Raw genomic sequence first — 18,033 nt, forward strand, 5'->3', positions numbered from 1 at the left:
TTCCCCCTCATCCACACTCCCAAGATAGTGAACACTTTCTTGTGATCCCTTTTTCAGAGAGAAAAATACCTACCTGTATGCCTGTGTGTGACTCCTATATATTTTTAAAATACAAATGGGTTCTCTCTATATATGCACACACGGTATTGAGCCTTCTTTTTTTCACTTAGACATATTTACATATTAGGATTTACATATTCACCTTAATATTTTTAATGGTTGTATTCTACAGCTGTGTCATAATTCACTTGAGTAGCGCTCTGTCGATGGAGCCTTTGGTTTTACATAAAAACTGTTTTTCCATAAAAAAAAAAAAAGCTTCAGAGAACACATCTCTTTGCTTAACCTGGGGAACTTTCATGAGTGTCGCCATTGAATAAGAGGCTAGCAGTGGAATTGCTAGATCGACGGACAGGTACATTTAAAATTTTGTCTTCTAAGAAGGTTGCACCAGGTTGCATCCCTGTCTACTTACATGGTCTGAGCTTGTCTGTTTCCCTGCCTTCTCAGCAGTGGGTATCATCAAACACTGAAATTTTTGCCTGCTTACTGGCATGTTTTGTATTTGTATTTCTTTAATTCTGAGTGAGGTTTGGCACTTTTCTTTCATATGTTTATTGGTTATTGTATTCCTTTCTTTCTAACCAAACAGCCAAGTTATATCTGGGGCAGAGGCTGCCAAGTGGTTTCTTGACACCAGTTTTCACTGTTTCTTAGCAATAGAACCTCTAAATATTACCTGGGCCAGTCTGGGGGAAAAGAAGCTACATTTCTGACATCCTCAAAGTGTAGTGAGATATGTAACTCAAGTTCTGGCTACTGGGATGTAACCAAAGTTTTGTGATTTCAGAAAATGCCTTTAAATGTAAGTGGTCCTCTTATTCTTTGTCCTTCTTTTTTCTGGCTAGAATGCAGACATAATGGCTGGAACTTATGCAATCGTTTTGGGCCCTGAGTTGGAAGGCACATATCATGGCTATGAAGACTAAGATAGAGACAGTTTAGATTCCTGATAGCTTCAAACAGTCATATCACAGAGAAATAAACTATCTTATTTAGGCCACTGACATTTTGAGTTTTCTGTGACAGCTGAACCCAATTTTAATACTATACTATCTTTCGCCTATATTCTAATTAGGTTCTCCTTTTTCTTTAGTTACAGGAGTCTGTTGTAAATTAAGAAAACCACTCTTAGGGCTATCATGTGTATTGCACACACTTTTGCCAGCTTATCATTTCAGTTTTTCTTTTTTTAAATATTTTTTTTACATTTATTTATTTTTGAGAGACAGAGAGAGACAAGAGCACAAGCAGGGGAGGGGCAGGGAGAGAGGGAGACACAGAATCTGAAGCAGGCTCCAGGCTCTGAGCTAGCTGTCAGCACAGAGCCTGATGCGGGGCTCGAACTGACAAACTGTGTGATCAAGACCTGAGCCGAAGTCAGCTGCTTAACTGACTGAGCCACCCAGGCGCCCTGTCATTATAGTTTTTCAATGGTATTTTTTAAATAGTATGCTTACATTTTTATTTATTCAATTTTTGTACCTTTTTATAAAAAGGATGGATATGTTTACAATGGATATATTTACATTTCAAATTCTCTCTGAGTTGTTTGCAAATACATTTTCCTAAGACACAGGGGGAGGAAATTGCCACCTTTGCATTTTCTGCCATTTCTAGCATGAGATCTTCCCGTCTGGTGTGTCAGAATTGCCAGGGCTGGGGCGGATTGGGAGGACAGGGGTGTGAAGGGAAATAGGAGAAGAAAGAACAAAAGCTATCCAGGAAAATTCTCTGACTCTTTTTCCAACCTCAGTCATGTCAGGAAATCCAAGAGAGACAGAGAAAAAAAAGGGGGAATTGTTATCTTGTCATGTATGAGACATCTTTAAAGTAATTTAAAGTTAAAGTTTAAATGTTCTAGTGTAATTTAAAACTTCAGTGCTGAATATTATCTCTGAATATAATAACACATAAGTTCCTTTAGTGAAAGGCTCGAGTTTTGATTTTATGTAAATGCTATAAAATCTATTTATTTACTCCAATACCATGGATATCCAAGTGTGTGACTATAATAAAATATGTTATCAAAAATATAAACATTTATTTTTAGCCTGTACATGTATTAGTACAATCTATATACTCTTACTTCCCAGTTTCACAGAGATTTATTGAGCCATTACTATGTTTATGAAAGAGCTCTGGATATAAAATAAGCCTGAGGCTGTCTTCTTTGGGCTGCATGATAAGGTAGTGGTCAAGCATTGGGGGAGAAGAATCATATGGATCAAGAATCATATCTTTTTCTACCACATTCCAAGCTGAGCAACATGGAACAATTTATTCTACTCTCTGAGAGCCCCAGTTCTTCAACTATGAAATGAGGGTAACAGTAGTAGTTTCTCAGTGAGGAGTTGTGAGAAGTGAGATAATGCCTAGGAAGCTAAACCTAGCACAGTGCCTGACATATATGTTCAATACATGTAGCTATAATGTTAAATTTAGAACTTATTGTCATCTGAGAATAATAAAAAGAGAGGTAAAGAAAGGAAGCTACTAAATGCTAGGCATTTTTGTATATATTATTTCATTTAACCCTTGCAACACCCCTAGGAGGGATTATTCTTCTTACTCACACAGGTTCAGTAACTTGTCAAAGGTCTCACGGGTAATCCATGGCAGGATCAAGTTTGGAACCCAGGGCCTCTCCAACTTCAAAGCTATACTGTGCTGCTTTTAATTGGGACATAATCTGTATATAGATGAAAAACCAAATAGCAGTTAGGAGACCAACACCGTAAAGTAATAACATGAGTAGTTTGTTCATCAGAAATCTTATTTAGTCCCAGATACTCTGCTAAGTGCTAGGAATACAAAGACCTGATTCCATCACACCAGGTGCTCATAGGCTTATAGGGGGGATAGAAGTGAATACAAATAAGTAAAAATAGAAAAATAATTGCTCATGAAGGAATGTAAAGTGACCGGGTGTTACAGCTAACTGTAATAAGGAAGGGTGGGGCAAGGATCTGGAAAGGCCTTACAGGGAGGGGAATCTTGAGCGGAGTCTGAAAGGTGGGGAGAACATTTGCCTCACAAAGGACAGAAGGATATTCAGACAGTGGGCAGATAGGAAGCGGGTGTGAAGTATGGGGACATCATGTTTAGGGACTCAAACAGTTCTATGTAATTCAATTGCAGAGCATAATCAAGGAAATGATAGATGAGGCTCGACAGGGAAGCAAAGAGCAACATAGTCACATGGCCAAGGATGTGCTTTTAGGAAGGCACAAAGATTCAAGGCTGTTAGTCCAATTAATCTGCCGTGTTAACCGAGTAGTCAAGGCTGCACTTGAACCAGATAGACTGACTTTAGAGCTCTGGCTCTTAAACCAATGCTGAATGTCTACCTGAGGACAGAATTGCTGTAATGTGAATCAAGTATGTTGTTAATATCTTCTATCTGTCTTTTCTATTTGCTTCTATCTCTGTGGTTGCCCTTCCTTCTTAATCTGTAGGTATCCAGGCCTCTTAGGTGGTTCTCTATCTAGACACTCGTTTACAATGCTCCACTGACTCACGTATCCCCACACATGTTGGTGTCAATGAGCTAAAGAGCCTAACTGGTTCGCACTAAGATTTAATGACTTATGGGAAGAAGAATGCCTAAAATATTCGTGCAGGTTTGGCATTCTTAACTCAAAGTTAGAATTGGTAACTACAAGGAGTAAATATTTAATGATGTGATTGCAGGTGTCTATTTATGTTTATACACACACATATATGTATATGTATGTATATATATAAAGTATGTATGTGAATGCACATAGCAAGTGTGTATAAATATGTACAGATATTTATCAGGTGCATATAAATGTGTGTATGCAGGTATATAGTTGAGCATTCCACAAGAGAAAACCATAGAGGTAAGTATTGCCAACTTTTTGCAGACTGCAGTGTCCTGTGATGCCAATATGGCAGAACTGGAAAATAGGTTGAATTTGGTTAACTAACTCAAAGTATTTGGAAGGAAGAAGACTCTGTGATACTGAATACTGAGACTCTAACGTGGTAAGAACCCATTAGCAGAGAAGGCAGAGATGGCGAGAGAGTCTCATCGTAAGGCCCTCTTGTGGGTACTTTGATCCCTTCATCAGTTTTTGTGTAGCTGTGCACTCTACTTAAAACAAGCCCACAATCTGCAGAGCTTAAAACACCATCATGGAGGCCCAAGTCAAAAAGAAATGGACTACAGAATTTAATTGATGAACCCACAGCATCTAAACTGTGGTTCATCTTGTTATCTAGACTTTTTTTTAGAACCATGTGCAAGATGTATTCCTCTTATCTACATCCCCTCAAAGTATCAAGTACTCTATTTGGGAACCTGATTTCTGGGTTAACGTCACCCCCCATTATGTCATATGCCATCATGCATGGCATTTTGTGGACCCGTAGAACGTCAGAGCTGTGAAGTGTGTATCTCCTTAATCTCTAGGCGTGGGATGTGAGACCTAGATGGACACATTCCCATGCCCGAAATGACCCAGCTAGATTGTGACAGAAGCAGGAGGAAAAACTAGTCTGCCTCTCCAGTCCTGCATTCTTTACTATGTGCCGGGCAGAATCTCCAAGCAGCATGATCCTGCTTACTAAATCACGTCACCACTCCCTTTGTACAATACCGGATTCCAGAAGACTTAACTCGATCATAAATGCTACACAGGAGACAAATAGCTTGGTATCATTGTTTCAGAAGCCTTGGTCTGCAAAATGGCTTTGATTTATAGACAATTTATTGAGTGATTATCTTATTATTAGACTAATGCTTTATTTACCTTTTTGTTGGGAAAACACTCTTGGAAAACTAAGATATTAAAGCCTTGAAAAACAGCTATTGGACAGGTCCAATTACTGTATTTCATAAAAATTTTTAAATGCAGAAATGTAGTGAACACATTTTGTATTGGGAATATATATTTAGCTGTTGGACTATAACAGTTCAAATAGAATCATTTACAGCTTATTGAGTAAATAAAAGTGCTTCCATAAAGATTCACATGACACCTAGCTTTTATTTCAGGTAACTAATTTCTTTTTGAAAAATTGCTTAAATTTAGATTTACATGAGAGAGTACCAGAATACCTCAGCAGTTTAAAAAGTAATTCAAATGACCATGGACTTTACAGATTTAAAATGTAAGATCAGGTGGTGAATATTAACTTTTAATGTCTCTGATAAAAAAGTTATTTAACTGTCTTCTACTCTGGGTGTTATATTAAAAGTGGTATGGTGTATTTCTGGATACTATTTGAAACCAGAAAAATAGTTCATATTTACTTGTTTTTTTAACATCACATTCTCAAGTCAAGATTTCACCAGAGTTTTTGCTGGCTTGTTTACAAGCTATTAAGTGACTTAAAATCAGATTTTATCCCATTTGGTGAAAAAAAAATATTTCCAGCAGTGTATGGAGTATAGCAAATGACCCTGCTAACAACAAAAAAAAAAGTGTTTTAATTTATACAAAAGTAAATCAGTGTTTTCTCAGTGGAGGGCATACCTTTTGGGGGTGCAGATCTTTAAAAAATATCTTTTTCTTTAGGGATTATTTTCCATGGATAGGACATAAATAAGAAGATAGCATGCAAGGAGTTAAGACTCCAATTTTAAATACTAGACCCAATATCCCATTTCACGCTTATTTAGTTTTAAAAAATGTTGTATTAGAGGAAAAGAGGCTTTCGGTCAATACGGTGGAGAAAAGACATATTACAAGGTTAAGCTGAGAAAAGGCAAAGTTCCTTTGTAGAGGGCCAAGACCCATAGACTAGAGGAGGAATGAGCAGTGAGAGGCCTTCCCCACAGGATGGTTTTCTTAATGTGTAATGCGTTCGACTGTGGGAGTCACAAGAACAGGAAAGGAAACTCGAAGAACAGAATACAGAGTTGAGTAGATCATATATACCTTTAGCATTGCCGAACAGGAGTGACTGGTCAGTTTGGCATGGTCAGCTTTCTCTAGTCTAAGGCGTCAGAAGGAAATACCTTCAGAGATGACCTGACCTCCCCGGGTCTGATTTTGTACACTCCTCTCTTTTCACACACGGTTTTCTCAGACCAGAACTTGAAATATAAAGATGTAGCAACAAACTTTTGAAGTCTCACCTCGCAAGTTTCTTTGATCATAATAAAGAATACTATTGCTGTAACTAAACCATGGTAAGAAGGAAACCAGGCCTCGCCATCTCCTGCTTTCTGGCATTCTCTTTACCCTCATTCTGGTCTGAGCATGAGAAGCTAGTGGATGGCCCTAGATAGTCTTCACAACAGCAAAATCAATCCGGTAACGATGCTGCCAATTTAGACACGCAGCAAAACAAACAAACAAACAAACAAGCAAAATCAGAAAAGGTGTTTCTCTTGGCAGTGAGAGTGCAGGAATCTACAGCTCCAGCCCCTGATGTAATGAGACGCCTCCGTTCAGGTTCTGACCTGAGATGCTCAGACCCTGTCTTGCAGTTTTCCGGGTGAAACTTCATTGGTGCCTCTAATCAGGGTCAGCACCTGATCTCGGAATGCCTTCTCCTTCCTTCGGGATAAGAGAAACCCTCTCCTTCATAAAGTCATTCAAGTGGTCATTTTAGGTGTTTTTTTTTTTTTTTTAACTTCCAGCATAAAAAGGGATGATTTCCATCAGCTGTAGGCTTGCAGTGGAGTATCAAGAAATCAAAAGAAAAGAGATCAAAGAAAATTGCTGAACTAGGTGTTAGATGCAGCCATTGATTTTTCTCCAGTTGTAGTTTAAAAAAATCCACAAAAATGGTAACATATACAACAGTTGCATTTCTAATACTTTCCTAAAGCCAGTGATGGCTTTCCTCTTGTTTTCACAGGTAGAAATGTTTTTGGAGAATGTGACATAATAAAGCAGATCCCTATAGATCACGCTGCTTTAATTGTCAAAACTGTAAGAGAATCTACCAAAAAGATGTTTTATTTTTAAAACTCTGCAGTGTAAAGTGTGGTTTTTTTATGGAGACACGTATGACTAGGCTTATGATCTCAGCAACATTTATTTGCTGAGAATCTGGAAACTTCTGACATACAATTGATCACTCGTTACTTACTATCAATAAATGTCATAAAATAATACCTGTCTGCTTTACTGAGAAAACTTCATTCATATTAACTACTGGTTATCAGTGTTACTTAAGGCTTAAATGTGTAGCTTCATCAAAATATTAATCTTGTTTTCAAGTATTTCACAGATGTGTGGATTTCTTAAATTTTACTTCTAGTAGTTTCTGGATACCAGCAGTGTTTTAAAACATATGGCCAATAGTTTTCATGTTGTAATCCCATGTTTTGATACACGACTTCCAAATACTTAGAATAGTTTTTATTAAAACAGAGTGGTGGCATTATTATCAAAGGAAAAGGCAAAAAGTTCATCTCACTAGCATTTTATATCTCAGTCTGCTATTTTCTAGAGGTCACTAGAATTGACTTATTTTTCTTTGTGCTATATTTGTCAATTAAATGAGTCTGTCTGATAGATTTTGAAAACATAATACCCACCATTCATTTTCTTTCCCCCCCCTCTTTTTTTTTTTTTGAGAGAGAGAGAGCACATGAGTGTGAGCAGGGGAGGGGCAGAGAGAGAGAGAGAGGGAGAGAAAATCTCAAGCAGACTCTGCGCTGTCAGCGGGACCCTGACTTGGTGCTAGATTCCACTACTGTGAGATCATGACCTGTGCCCAAATCAAGTGTCAGACGCTTAACCAACTGAGCCACCCAGGCACCCCTCACAGTTCATTTTCTAAGTGGTCAGATCTTCCATATTATATCGCAGATATTATATAACACAGTGAAATAAACATTCTTAGCATTGATTTCTATAAATTGTCAGTGGAAGCAGAGGCAAAAATGCCTGATTGTATTGACTCTTTGATTCAATAACTTTCTAAAATTTTTATACAATGTTTTACTGTTTAAGCAAACTCCCTATGTCCTTAAAAGTTTGTGCCATTGAACACATCAGGGATTCAATCACATCTGGAAAGTAATTTAATATTTCTATAGTATCATACAGATTATGGCAAAATGAAATGGCAATTCTACCCCATTTCATATTATCATGATTATGAGCCCACTTTTCCTGTTTGTGGTTTTAGATTCTGTTTAAGAGTTTTCAATTCTAGGGGCATCTGGGTGGCTCAGTCAGCTGAGCAACCAATCTTGATTTCCCCTCAGGTCCCAATCTTGTGGTTGTGGGATCAAGACCCCCACGGGGCTCTGTACTGAGCGTGGAGCCTTCTTAAAATTCTCTCTCCCGCCCTGCCCCTCCCCACAAGCACGCGCATGTATTCTCTCTCAAATAAAAAGATAAAACCTTGCACAAAAGAGTTTTCAATTCTATGTGTATTTATTTTTTCTTCTTTATATTATAGACAGGATCACGAGACCACTCAAATCTCTCCGTTCCTTCAAGAGCTGCCCTTCCTGCTGACACAGCCGGTGTGGGTGAGTTTTTGCCGTTGAAGGCAGAACTGGATACAACTTACACTTTCTTAAAGGAGACCTTTATAAGTCCTCTGACGTCATCTCTCTCCTCTCCAGTGACGATGTCTGCTAATGCCAAAAGACCAACTCCGATCGGATAATGACTTTATGAAATAAAAAAAATGCGGGAAGAGTTAACAGTATAATTAAAATTGTTTTGAAGGGGGATTTTCTTATCAGTTGACTTTTGTTTCAGCAACAGTGGCAGTGGATTGTTTAAAAATCGTGTGTGATCTCCATGTGTGCAGGTACCTCTACCTCCTTGAATAATGGAATAACCAACTTTTCCCCCCTCTAAGTTTTATTTATTATCACAGTTGCTCATTTTTATGTAACATATTTTTAAATGTTAAAGAATGACACATTTTGGGTAATTTCCTTCAGACTTAAAAAAATCAATAAGCCATTTTAGTCTCTATCTATCAAAGTTGTTTCATACTTGTCTATTTTAAAGCAGGACTGCAATACTTTAATAGGATTGAAAGAGCTATTTGAAATGTATGCCAATGATTCCTGTCATTTCATGGCAGCCCTGCTATGGTTCACTGAGCCCCCTCTTCTCTCTTGTCAGCTCGACTGAAGACAAGCATTTAGTTGCAAACTTTAAGCAGGTTGTGCAAAACAGAAATGATGTGACTGCTTCCCCTCCTGCACAATAATGTCACTCCTGGTCAATGTGAGAAGGTCAGGCTGCTCCTTGTAAAGCTACATGATACCACTTGCCCATTTGAACAAGTTAAGTTAACTGCCGAACCTGGTCCCTGCAGGCATTGAAAACCCATCCTTTTATCAGGTCTGCATTTGATCAGGAGGTAGAGCAATTGTGCCGGCAGGATTTGTGTGGCATGGTTAGGCACTTCGTAAGGACCGTTTCCCACACCGGGAGAGCAGGTGATGCTAAATGGTATGAGCTGAAAAACTTCCAGGTAATGGCTGTTCTGACCTTCAAACTAGCCTCCTGTTTTTTTTTTTTTGTTTTGTTTTGGTGGTTGGTAGGACCCAAGAGTGACTCCCATCTTTGATGCTGACAGAATTTAAAACAAGGCCATTGCCCTGCGTTTTCTGCCTTGTAGCACACAAAAGTAAAATTGTATGTCAGGCCGAGATGTCGGGGAGCTGACAAGATGCCCCAGTGACATTTCAGCTAGAAAGAGCAAGTGTCTTGCAACCAAGTGGTCAAATATCAAATAATAGGTCAAGCAGGAAGGAGCTGAGTTCTAACCACAAAGAGGTTTCTGGTAACTTACTTGACAAGCTTTTGGGCGCTTTGTGGCTTGACAAAGTGATGTTCTGTTGGGTATCGCTAGACAGACTGTTCTTTATCGCCTTCAGAAGATCAGACATTGACATTGATTAAACTCTTTAACCCTTAAAGGTTAAATCCTTGCAGTTTGCATCATGGTAAGTGAAGAACAAAGAAATATCTGTAATATGTATTTGCCTTTGTATTAATCTTTTAACTCCCCGGTGCTATTAACTTCTGATGTGAACTGTACTTTTTGACGGAGTTTTGATACAAAATCCATATTTTATATTATTTTTCATGATGGAGTTTTTCATTATGGATACATTAGAAAGTAACAGAATGTATTATGGAATCTATATTGTCTTCTCTTAACGGTGACACTTGATTCAAATACAACCAACTTCTGAGAGTTCTTTTTATTGGCCTTGGTAAATAAAGTGTGTATACTAACTATTTATGTGATGAGCCAAATTAGCCAAGTGATTTCTGCCTTCCCAGGTAATACTATTACTGTCGTACGGCATAGCACAGTCCTATTTCCTACAGTACGGAGCCAGCATAACTAGCTTTAGATAAGTCTTTAGAAAGCTGTTTATGTGAAGTAAAATGACATCTTTAACCAAATTTCTCTTAATTCTTTCCCTGGACTTATTTTTATTAGCCATGCTGGGCTTTGAGCATTACAGAGTGTGCCCTGTGGAATGTGACATGCATGAAATTCAACTGGCGAATTTATTGTAACACAGAAAATGTTATGGGTTGTTTTTATATAGATCATAGAATAATTTCTGTGCATTTCAAAAACACTCTCTTCTGCTGTCCCATATGATTCAGACCATGTCTGTATAGAAATTGATACACAGCTTTTTAGTTCATGGGACATCACCGAGTTTCCAATTCCCACACTACAGAAAAACCGTGTTGCCCTTTATCACTTATGTGTCTGTGTGCACATAGGTTTGTGTTGAATCTATTTCCCGACTTTACTAATTTAAGAGGAACGAGCACCTACGTTAACTTAGCCTTAGATAGTCCTTGGTTTTCTTGCCTTAATTTTGCAATCTGTTAATGGGATAACACCGTAAATAAATGTGTATGTCTCTCCGTGTATGTGGGCATCTGATTTTACAGATCCATTTCTTACTGTAAATTCTGAACCACAAATTCAAAAAGATTATTAAATCAAATCAAAGCATGTCACATTTATAACCAACTAGATGCTAAAGGCCAGAGAAACTGAAGGATAAGCCTCCTGAGCAATCATTAGTATTCACAACCAAATAGAGTAATTTTTATACCATATGCTTTTCTTCCAGAAGTCAGACCCAGCAGGAGGAGAAGATTTAATGACATATCCTATGGAGATCTGAGAAACTCTAGACTGCTTCTGAGCACGCTAGTGGCCAATTGCTGCAGACTTGAGATCTGCGTTCAGTTGGCAAAGGACAGTTGCTCTATCAGCTTCTTTACCTCCTTAAGAATGATATATAAAGTAGACATTTCTCAGGAGATATGACTTCAAATATTTTTGTAAGGAAAAGAGATTTTCTTTACACCTTAGTTTATGGAGTTTCTTACTAACCTCCTGTGATCTAGAAAAATACCTATATCATCCATCACTATCAAAGGGATTCTTATTGTTCTGATACCTAAGTCACACTAACCTATTGAAGCTTTGCCAGAATTTTTAATAGAAGCATCTGGGAATGACATGACACAAATGCAGAGGTGTGAGAAATTGTGAGAATGGCCAACTCGATGGTAATGGCATAGGGAAATACCTTTCAAGTAGTAGAATGTTAACTTCAATTTACCGATGTCTGACGTTTATTAGTCTTAGCAACACTATTTCTTTCACATTTATAATGTATGCTGTTATCGGGTGCTTAATGATCATTACTATTTTCATGTTACTTTATTTACCAATTACATCTGAATTCATTCCGTAGTGTACTTTTTATAAATAAGTTTTCAAAGATAAAAGATGGAAAATAACCCGGTAAGTAGTAAGCCCAGAGCCGTTAACTCCAAAGCCCACATTATTTCTACGATGCCAGGCCTGCTCAAGAAATAATTAGTACTTTTGAAAGAGGGGAAATTTTTCAAAAATTATCCCACCCACTTAGGAATACTTTTGAGAAGTGTGTTTTAGTTTGAAATCTGGATTCCTTAGCCACTGATGAGACAAAACAAAGCAGGACACAACACGTCCATCCCTGTGACTAGCACTGGGCAGAGTAGTCAAGTTTGTATCTGTTTTTCAAACCAGTGCCCTTCATTACATTGCCCAGTGTCACTAGCTTGGGCTGAGAGACCTCAGAGGTGCTCTCAGAGAGACCTTCAGTTGAAAGATGGTGATGATCAACCAGCCTGACCAAGCTCTAATTTCCTGTGGAAAATAATGACACCGGCTGAGCAAAATTGATCATGAAAGCACTGACTTATACAATTCCTAGGACGGAGGTGAGGATTCTAAAGCGTGGACTGGTGAGATGGACTCAACAATGACCCCCAAAGACATCCATGCCCTAATTCCTGGAACCCATGACAGGTACCTTATAGGGCAAAAGGGACCTTGCAGATGTGATTAAGAATCTTGAGAGGGGGAGATTATCCTGGATGATCTGGGTGGGCCCAACTGCGATCACAAGTGTGTTTGTGAGAGAGGGCAGCAGAAGGTTATCTGACTACAGAGAGGAGAAGGCTCTGTGCAGCTTTGAAGGTGAAGGAAGGGACCATGTGCCAAGAACTACAGATATGCCTGGAAGCTACAAAAGGCCAGCGGGCAGATTCTCCCCTCTGAGGCTCCAGAATGGTGAGAGAATACATTTGTGTTTGGTAAGCCACACTTTGGGGTAGTTTGTTATAGCAGCCATGGGAAACTAATACAACCAGGAAACTTGTAGTGTTGTTTTTTTTTTTAAGATTAATACATTAATATTTTAATGTTTCCAAAGAGAAAATTCCTTCCTTCTTTTAAATTACCTTTATCGGTTGCCTTTGTAACTTGAATTTCCGAATCTGTTTTTTAGATTTCCATTTTATGTTCCTGGCTTCTAAATATCATAAACAGTGATTGCCTATATTGGGGCACTTAGTCACACTGTATTGCCATCATTTTTGGTGATTTTAAATTGACCTATGATTTCAATAGGTGGTTTGATTTCTACTGTATTAAAAATGTATCTTTTAAAGTATAAGTTTATCATTTATTTTGAGAGAGAGACTGAGAGAGAGTGAGTCAGAGAGAAGAAGAGGGAGAGGAAGAGAGAGAGTCCCAAGCAGGCTCCTTGCCCAGCATGGACCCCAATGTGGGACTCAGCATGGGGCTTGATCCCACGACCATGAGATCACAACCTGAGCTGAAGTCAAGAGTCGGTCGTTCAACCGACTGAGCCACCCAAGTGCTCCTGTATAAATTTATCTTAAAGGTCTACTTTAAATGATTGTTTTTACTTGAGTCCCACTTTTGTTGGCACGTTTTTATAGATTTCTTACAAAAGAAATTCGTTCCTGAAAGAAATAGTATTCATCAGTTGGAATTTATAATCACATCTTAAATGTACCAGAGCATTTTCCTTAACTGTTTACCCGTGAGCTCAACACACATCCCCAGTCATTTATCCATGCCTTTTGTTATAATTAAAGTGAAAGAATTTTAATAATTTGCCCAAACAATGAAATCTTTGAACATTTTTATTGTATAATATTTGAATCTATTTTATCTTTTCTTTGGTGAAATGATATAGTTATTTTTTCTCCTGGTTTAGTTCAATGAGAGCAATCTTCACTGAAATGATTAAGTGTTCAATATAATGAAATGTAAAATATTGATGATTTAAACCCAGATTGTTAAGTATTTCAAGTGCAGCAGAAAGCAAAGCAAACCAACAAAAAACCCCTCTGGTTCTGTGAGGAACATACCCAGCCTTTCTGGTTAAGTGAGACACAAATGGGTACATGACCATGTTGGTGGAAGAGCTTCACCTGGTCTCCCAAACCTTAGCAATTTTATTCTAAGACTTTTTTCTGGTTGCGGAAAGTGTTGATTGGCAGACCCAGATATCAGATGTTCTGTGAGTTCATATGCAGGTACTTGCATCTTTACTTACTATGTGCTTACTCCCCACATAATCTTTTTGTCTGTCTGTTTTAAACAGATCTGACTCTAACAGTCCCCCAAACTGTATCTTCCGTGTACGTTAAATTTCCATTGACATCTTGAAGGGGAATTTTGTCCTTAATCTTGGCAGCAGGGAGACCTGATTGATACTGCATACTGTAAGTTGTAAAATGCCTGGATCCAGTATGGGAAGGAATGGAATCAAAACAGAGTTTGGCTCTTTCTTCTGGATCATCTTGGGTGCGCGGGTTTGTTAGATGCTTAGGCGTGGACGTTTTCAAAGCACTGACCTTAATTCTGGACATGCAGCAGAAGCCCACGTAGGTTTTGAAAAATACTGGGTTAATGCTATCTGAAGACGAGTTTTTTTTGTGGGTTTTTTTTTTTTTTTGCGGTTTAATTGAGTCATGCTTCATTGTCTTTTATTGCATGTTCATGCCAGTAGAATGCTGATTGTTGACAGAATCCTCCCAGTGAAGCGGCTTCAGAAATGTTGTGGTGCTGGAGGAAACTATGTAAAATAAAAAGTCTTATTTAGATCTGAAGAAGACTCAGCTGACAGGTCAAGGGCTATCAGATATTCATAAGTAAGGACAGGGGCTACCTGTCCTTAATAGATCCCTTCTATGGTCTGGGGTATCTGTCTGAGGGGAAAATCTTAAATGCAACCCAAAATGAGTCACATCATATTGGATGCCTTGTAAAAAGCACCACATAAGAAATAAACATAGTGGTATAATAAGAGGGCACTCTCTTATTATAAAGGCTTTTTGCCTTTTTTTCTTCCAACAATAAACAAAATCTATTTATTATTTACTTTTTCTAAGGTCACTTATGGTCTGAAAGAAGAGGCTTCCACAGTAAAACTGTGCAGAGAAAGCCCTTGAACTTGGACACTCTCTGCAAATCATTTAGGACCTGAGGTTTAAAGGCAGTAGTTCAGGGGCACCTGGGTGGCTCAGGGGGCTAAGTGTCCTACTTCGGCTCAGGTCATAATCTCACCATTCATGAGTTCGAGTCCTGTGTTGGGCTCTGTGCTGACAGCTCAGAGCCTGGAGGCTGCTTCGGATTCTGTGTCTCCATGTCTCTCTGCCCCTCCTCTGCTCGCACTCTGTCTCTCTCTCTCTCTCTCAAAAATAAATAAACATTAAAATTTTTTTTAAAAAGGCAACAGTTCGTTTGGTGACCTTGAGGTACAGCTGACCATTGTAATTGCTTTTATGGTTGCAGAAGCACCACCTGTGAGTACACTTAAGTTTTCCTCTGGGCTAAGAAGAAATTTAAAAAAAATTTTTTTAATGTTTTTTATTTCTGAGAGAGAGAGAGAGAGGAGAGAGAGAGACAGTGTGAGCAGGGGAGGGTCAGAGAGAGAGGGAGACACAGAATCTGAAACAGGCTCCAGGCTCTGAGCTAGCTGTCAGCACAGAGCCTGACGCGGGGCTCGAACCCATGAACTGTGAGATCATGACCTGAGCCGAAGCCGGACGTTTAACCAACTGAGCCACACAGGCGCCCCAGAAATATTTTAAATATGTACTGTGAACACTAGGAAGATTTTGAGGAGGTGGAGTTCACATTCACAGCCACAATTAAAGTTGTGCTTTCAGATAATTAATGGTGGTGACGTTCTTACTGAAGTGTGCCTGGGTCCAAGAGTCCTTGAAGGACATATAGACGTGGCCGGGAATGCCAGCTGCCACAGCTTCAGAGGGCACCATCTGTATAACAGTCTGTGTGACCAGTGCACAACCTATACGTCTGCACATAACCATCCTGGCACACAGATGCCAATATCAGCTTCAAAGTCATTTAATAATCTGTAGGGCTTCTTATTCTCTATAATCTGTCGGGAGGCAGAATCCTTGTTCCCCATAGGAGAAACCCCTGAGGAAGTCCAACACAGTCTTCCTGAGTATCAAGTTAGTGAGAGTGGAAACCTTGTGTCATTTTATCACTAAATAACTTTCACGATTAACAATCACCCATTGACTAAGTTGATTTACTTCACAATAGTTCAAATAAGAGTTCAGGGGCATCTGGGTGGCTCAGTCAGTTAAGCATCCAACTTCTGCTCAGGGCTTGATCTCACGGCTCACGAGTTCAAGCCCCAGGTCGGGTTCTGTGCTGACAGTTCGGAGCCTGGAGCCTGTTTCCCATTCTGTGTCTCCCTTGCTCTCTGCCCTGCCCTGCTTGTGCTCTGTCTCTCCAAAGAATTAATAAAACATTTTAAAAAATTTAAAAAAGTTCTAACAGAGTGCCTGCATATATTTTTAAAATTACAGCTTTATTGAAATACAATTCACATGCCATACAACTCATTCCATAATTTTTAGTATATTCCAAGGATGTACATCCATCATCAGTTTCTAATTCCAGAACATTCCTATTACTTCAAAGAAAAACTCCATACCACATTGAGAGTCACTCTCCATTCCTCATTCCCTGCCCCCCCCACCCCAGCCTCTGAACCATAATCTACTTTTTGTCTCTGTACATTTGTCTATTTTGAATATCTCATATAAATAGAATCGTGTGTATTGCCTTTTTTTTTTTTTTTAAGCTGGCTTCTTTTATTTAGCTTTATGGTTTCAAGTTTTATTCCTACTGTAGCATGCAGCAGTACTTCATATCTTTTTAGGTGGGCTAGTATTCCATTGTACACATTACCACATTTTCTTTATTCATCCATTGAGTGACATTTGGTTTGTCTCTACTTTGGGGTTAAAATGAAAAATAGTGCTGTGATCATTTCTGTGCAAATTTTTGTGTAGACCTATGTGTTTGTTCATTTCTTTTGTGTATATCTCTATGAGTGGAATAGCTGGGTCATGTGGTAACTCCAGGTGTAAGTTTTTGAGGAAATTTCAGATGGTTTTCCAAAGCGACTGCACCATTTTGCCTTCCTACTAACAATGTATGAGGTTTCCAACTTTTCCACATCCTTGACAGCACTTTTTGTCCATCCTTGTTTGTTTGTTTACACACACAAAGTGTGTGCATGTACGTGCAAATGGGGGAGGGGAAGAGGGAGAGAGAGAATCTCGAGCAGGCTTCGTGCTCAGTATGGAGCCCAATGAGGGGCTCCATCTCACGACCCTGAGATCATGGCCTGAGCCAAAATCAAGAGTCAGACGCTTAACCAACTGAGCCACCCAGGTGTCCCTTACCTGTTTTTTTAAATTGGTTTATTCATCTTTTTATTTTTGAGTTGTAAGAGTTCTTTATATATTTTGAATACAAATATCCATATATATATGTAAATATAAAAATATATATGTATGTAAGCAAATATTTTCTTCCATTCTGTGGGTTGTTTTTTCACTTATTTAATAGTGTCCTTTGTTACAAAAGGTTTTAGTTTTGGTTAAGCCCAATTTACCTATTATTTATCTTTTGTCACTTTGCTCTTGGTGTCATCTCTAAGAAACCATTGCCTAACCGAAGTTTACAAAGATTCATTCTATTTTCTTTTAAGAGTTTTATAGTTTTAATTCTTACATTTAGGTCAGTGACCCATTTTGAGTTCATTTCTATATATTGTGTGAGATAGGGTCCAAATTCATTCTTTTTCATGTGGATATCTAGTTGTCCCACACTATTTCTTTTCTTTTCAATTTTTTATTTAAATTCCAGCTAGTTAACATACACTGCAGTATTGGTTTCAGGAGTAGAAGGCAGTGATTCATCACTTACATACAACACCCAGTGCTCAACCCAACAAGTGTCCTCCTTAATACCCATCACCCATCTAGCCCATCCCCCACCCACCTCCCCCCATCAACCCTCTGCTTGTTATCTAACTTTAAGAAAGTCTCTTATGGTTTGTCTCTTATGGTTTGTTTCCTTCTCTCTTTCCCATCTTCCCCCCACCCATATGTTAATCTGTTTGGTTTCTTAAATTCCATATATGAGTGAAATCATGTGGTATTTGTCTTTCTCTGACCCTGCACCAGTTGTCTTGGCACTCTTTTCAAAAATCATTTGATTGTAAGTATAAGGGCTTATTTCTGGACTCTTTGTTCTATTATATTCATCGTATATGTCTCTTCTTAGCCAGTACTGCACTGTCTTGTTTACTGTGGCTTTGAAATTAAGTTT

The 18,033-nt window shown here is 38.6% G+C and overlaps 1 protein-coding gene across 1 annotated transcript in view; it reads left to right on the forward strand.

Moving 5' to 3' along the window:
- CCDC171 (coiled-coil domain containing 171) overlaps positions 1-8,732 on the forward strand; it is a 285,435-nt gene extending 276,703 nt beyond the window's left edge. Inside the window, exon 26 of the mRNA XM_077765058.1 lies at positions 8,455-8,732. Coding sequence (XP_077621184.1) covers positions 8,455-8,667 — 213 coding nt within the window. The 3' untranslated portion in view covers positions 8,668-8,732. The remainder of the gene's footprint in view (positions 1-8,454) is intronic.
- Positions 8,733-18,033: the final 9,301 nt, after the last annotated feature.

The sequence above is a fragment of the Crocuta crocuta genome, unplaced genomic scaffold, assembly GCF_008692635.1.
Source record: "Crocuta crocuta isolate KB4526 unplaced genomic scaffold, BGI_CrCroc_1.0 scaffold687, whole genome shotgun sequence".
Classification (NCBI taxonomy): Eukaryota; Metazoa; Chordata; class Mammalia; order Carnivora; family Hyaenidae; genus Crocuta; species Crocuta crocuta.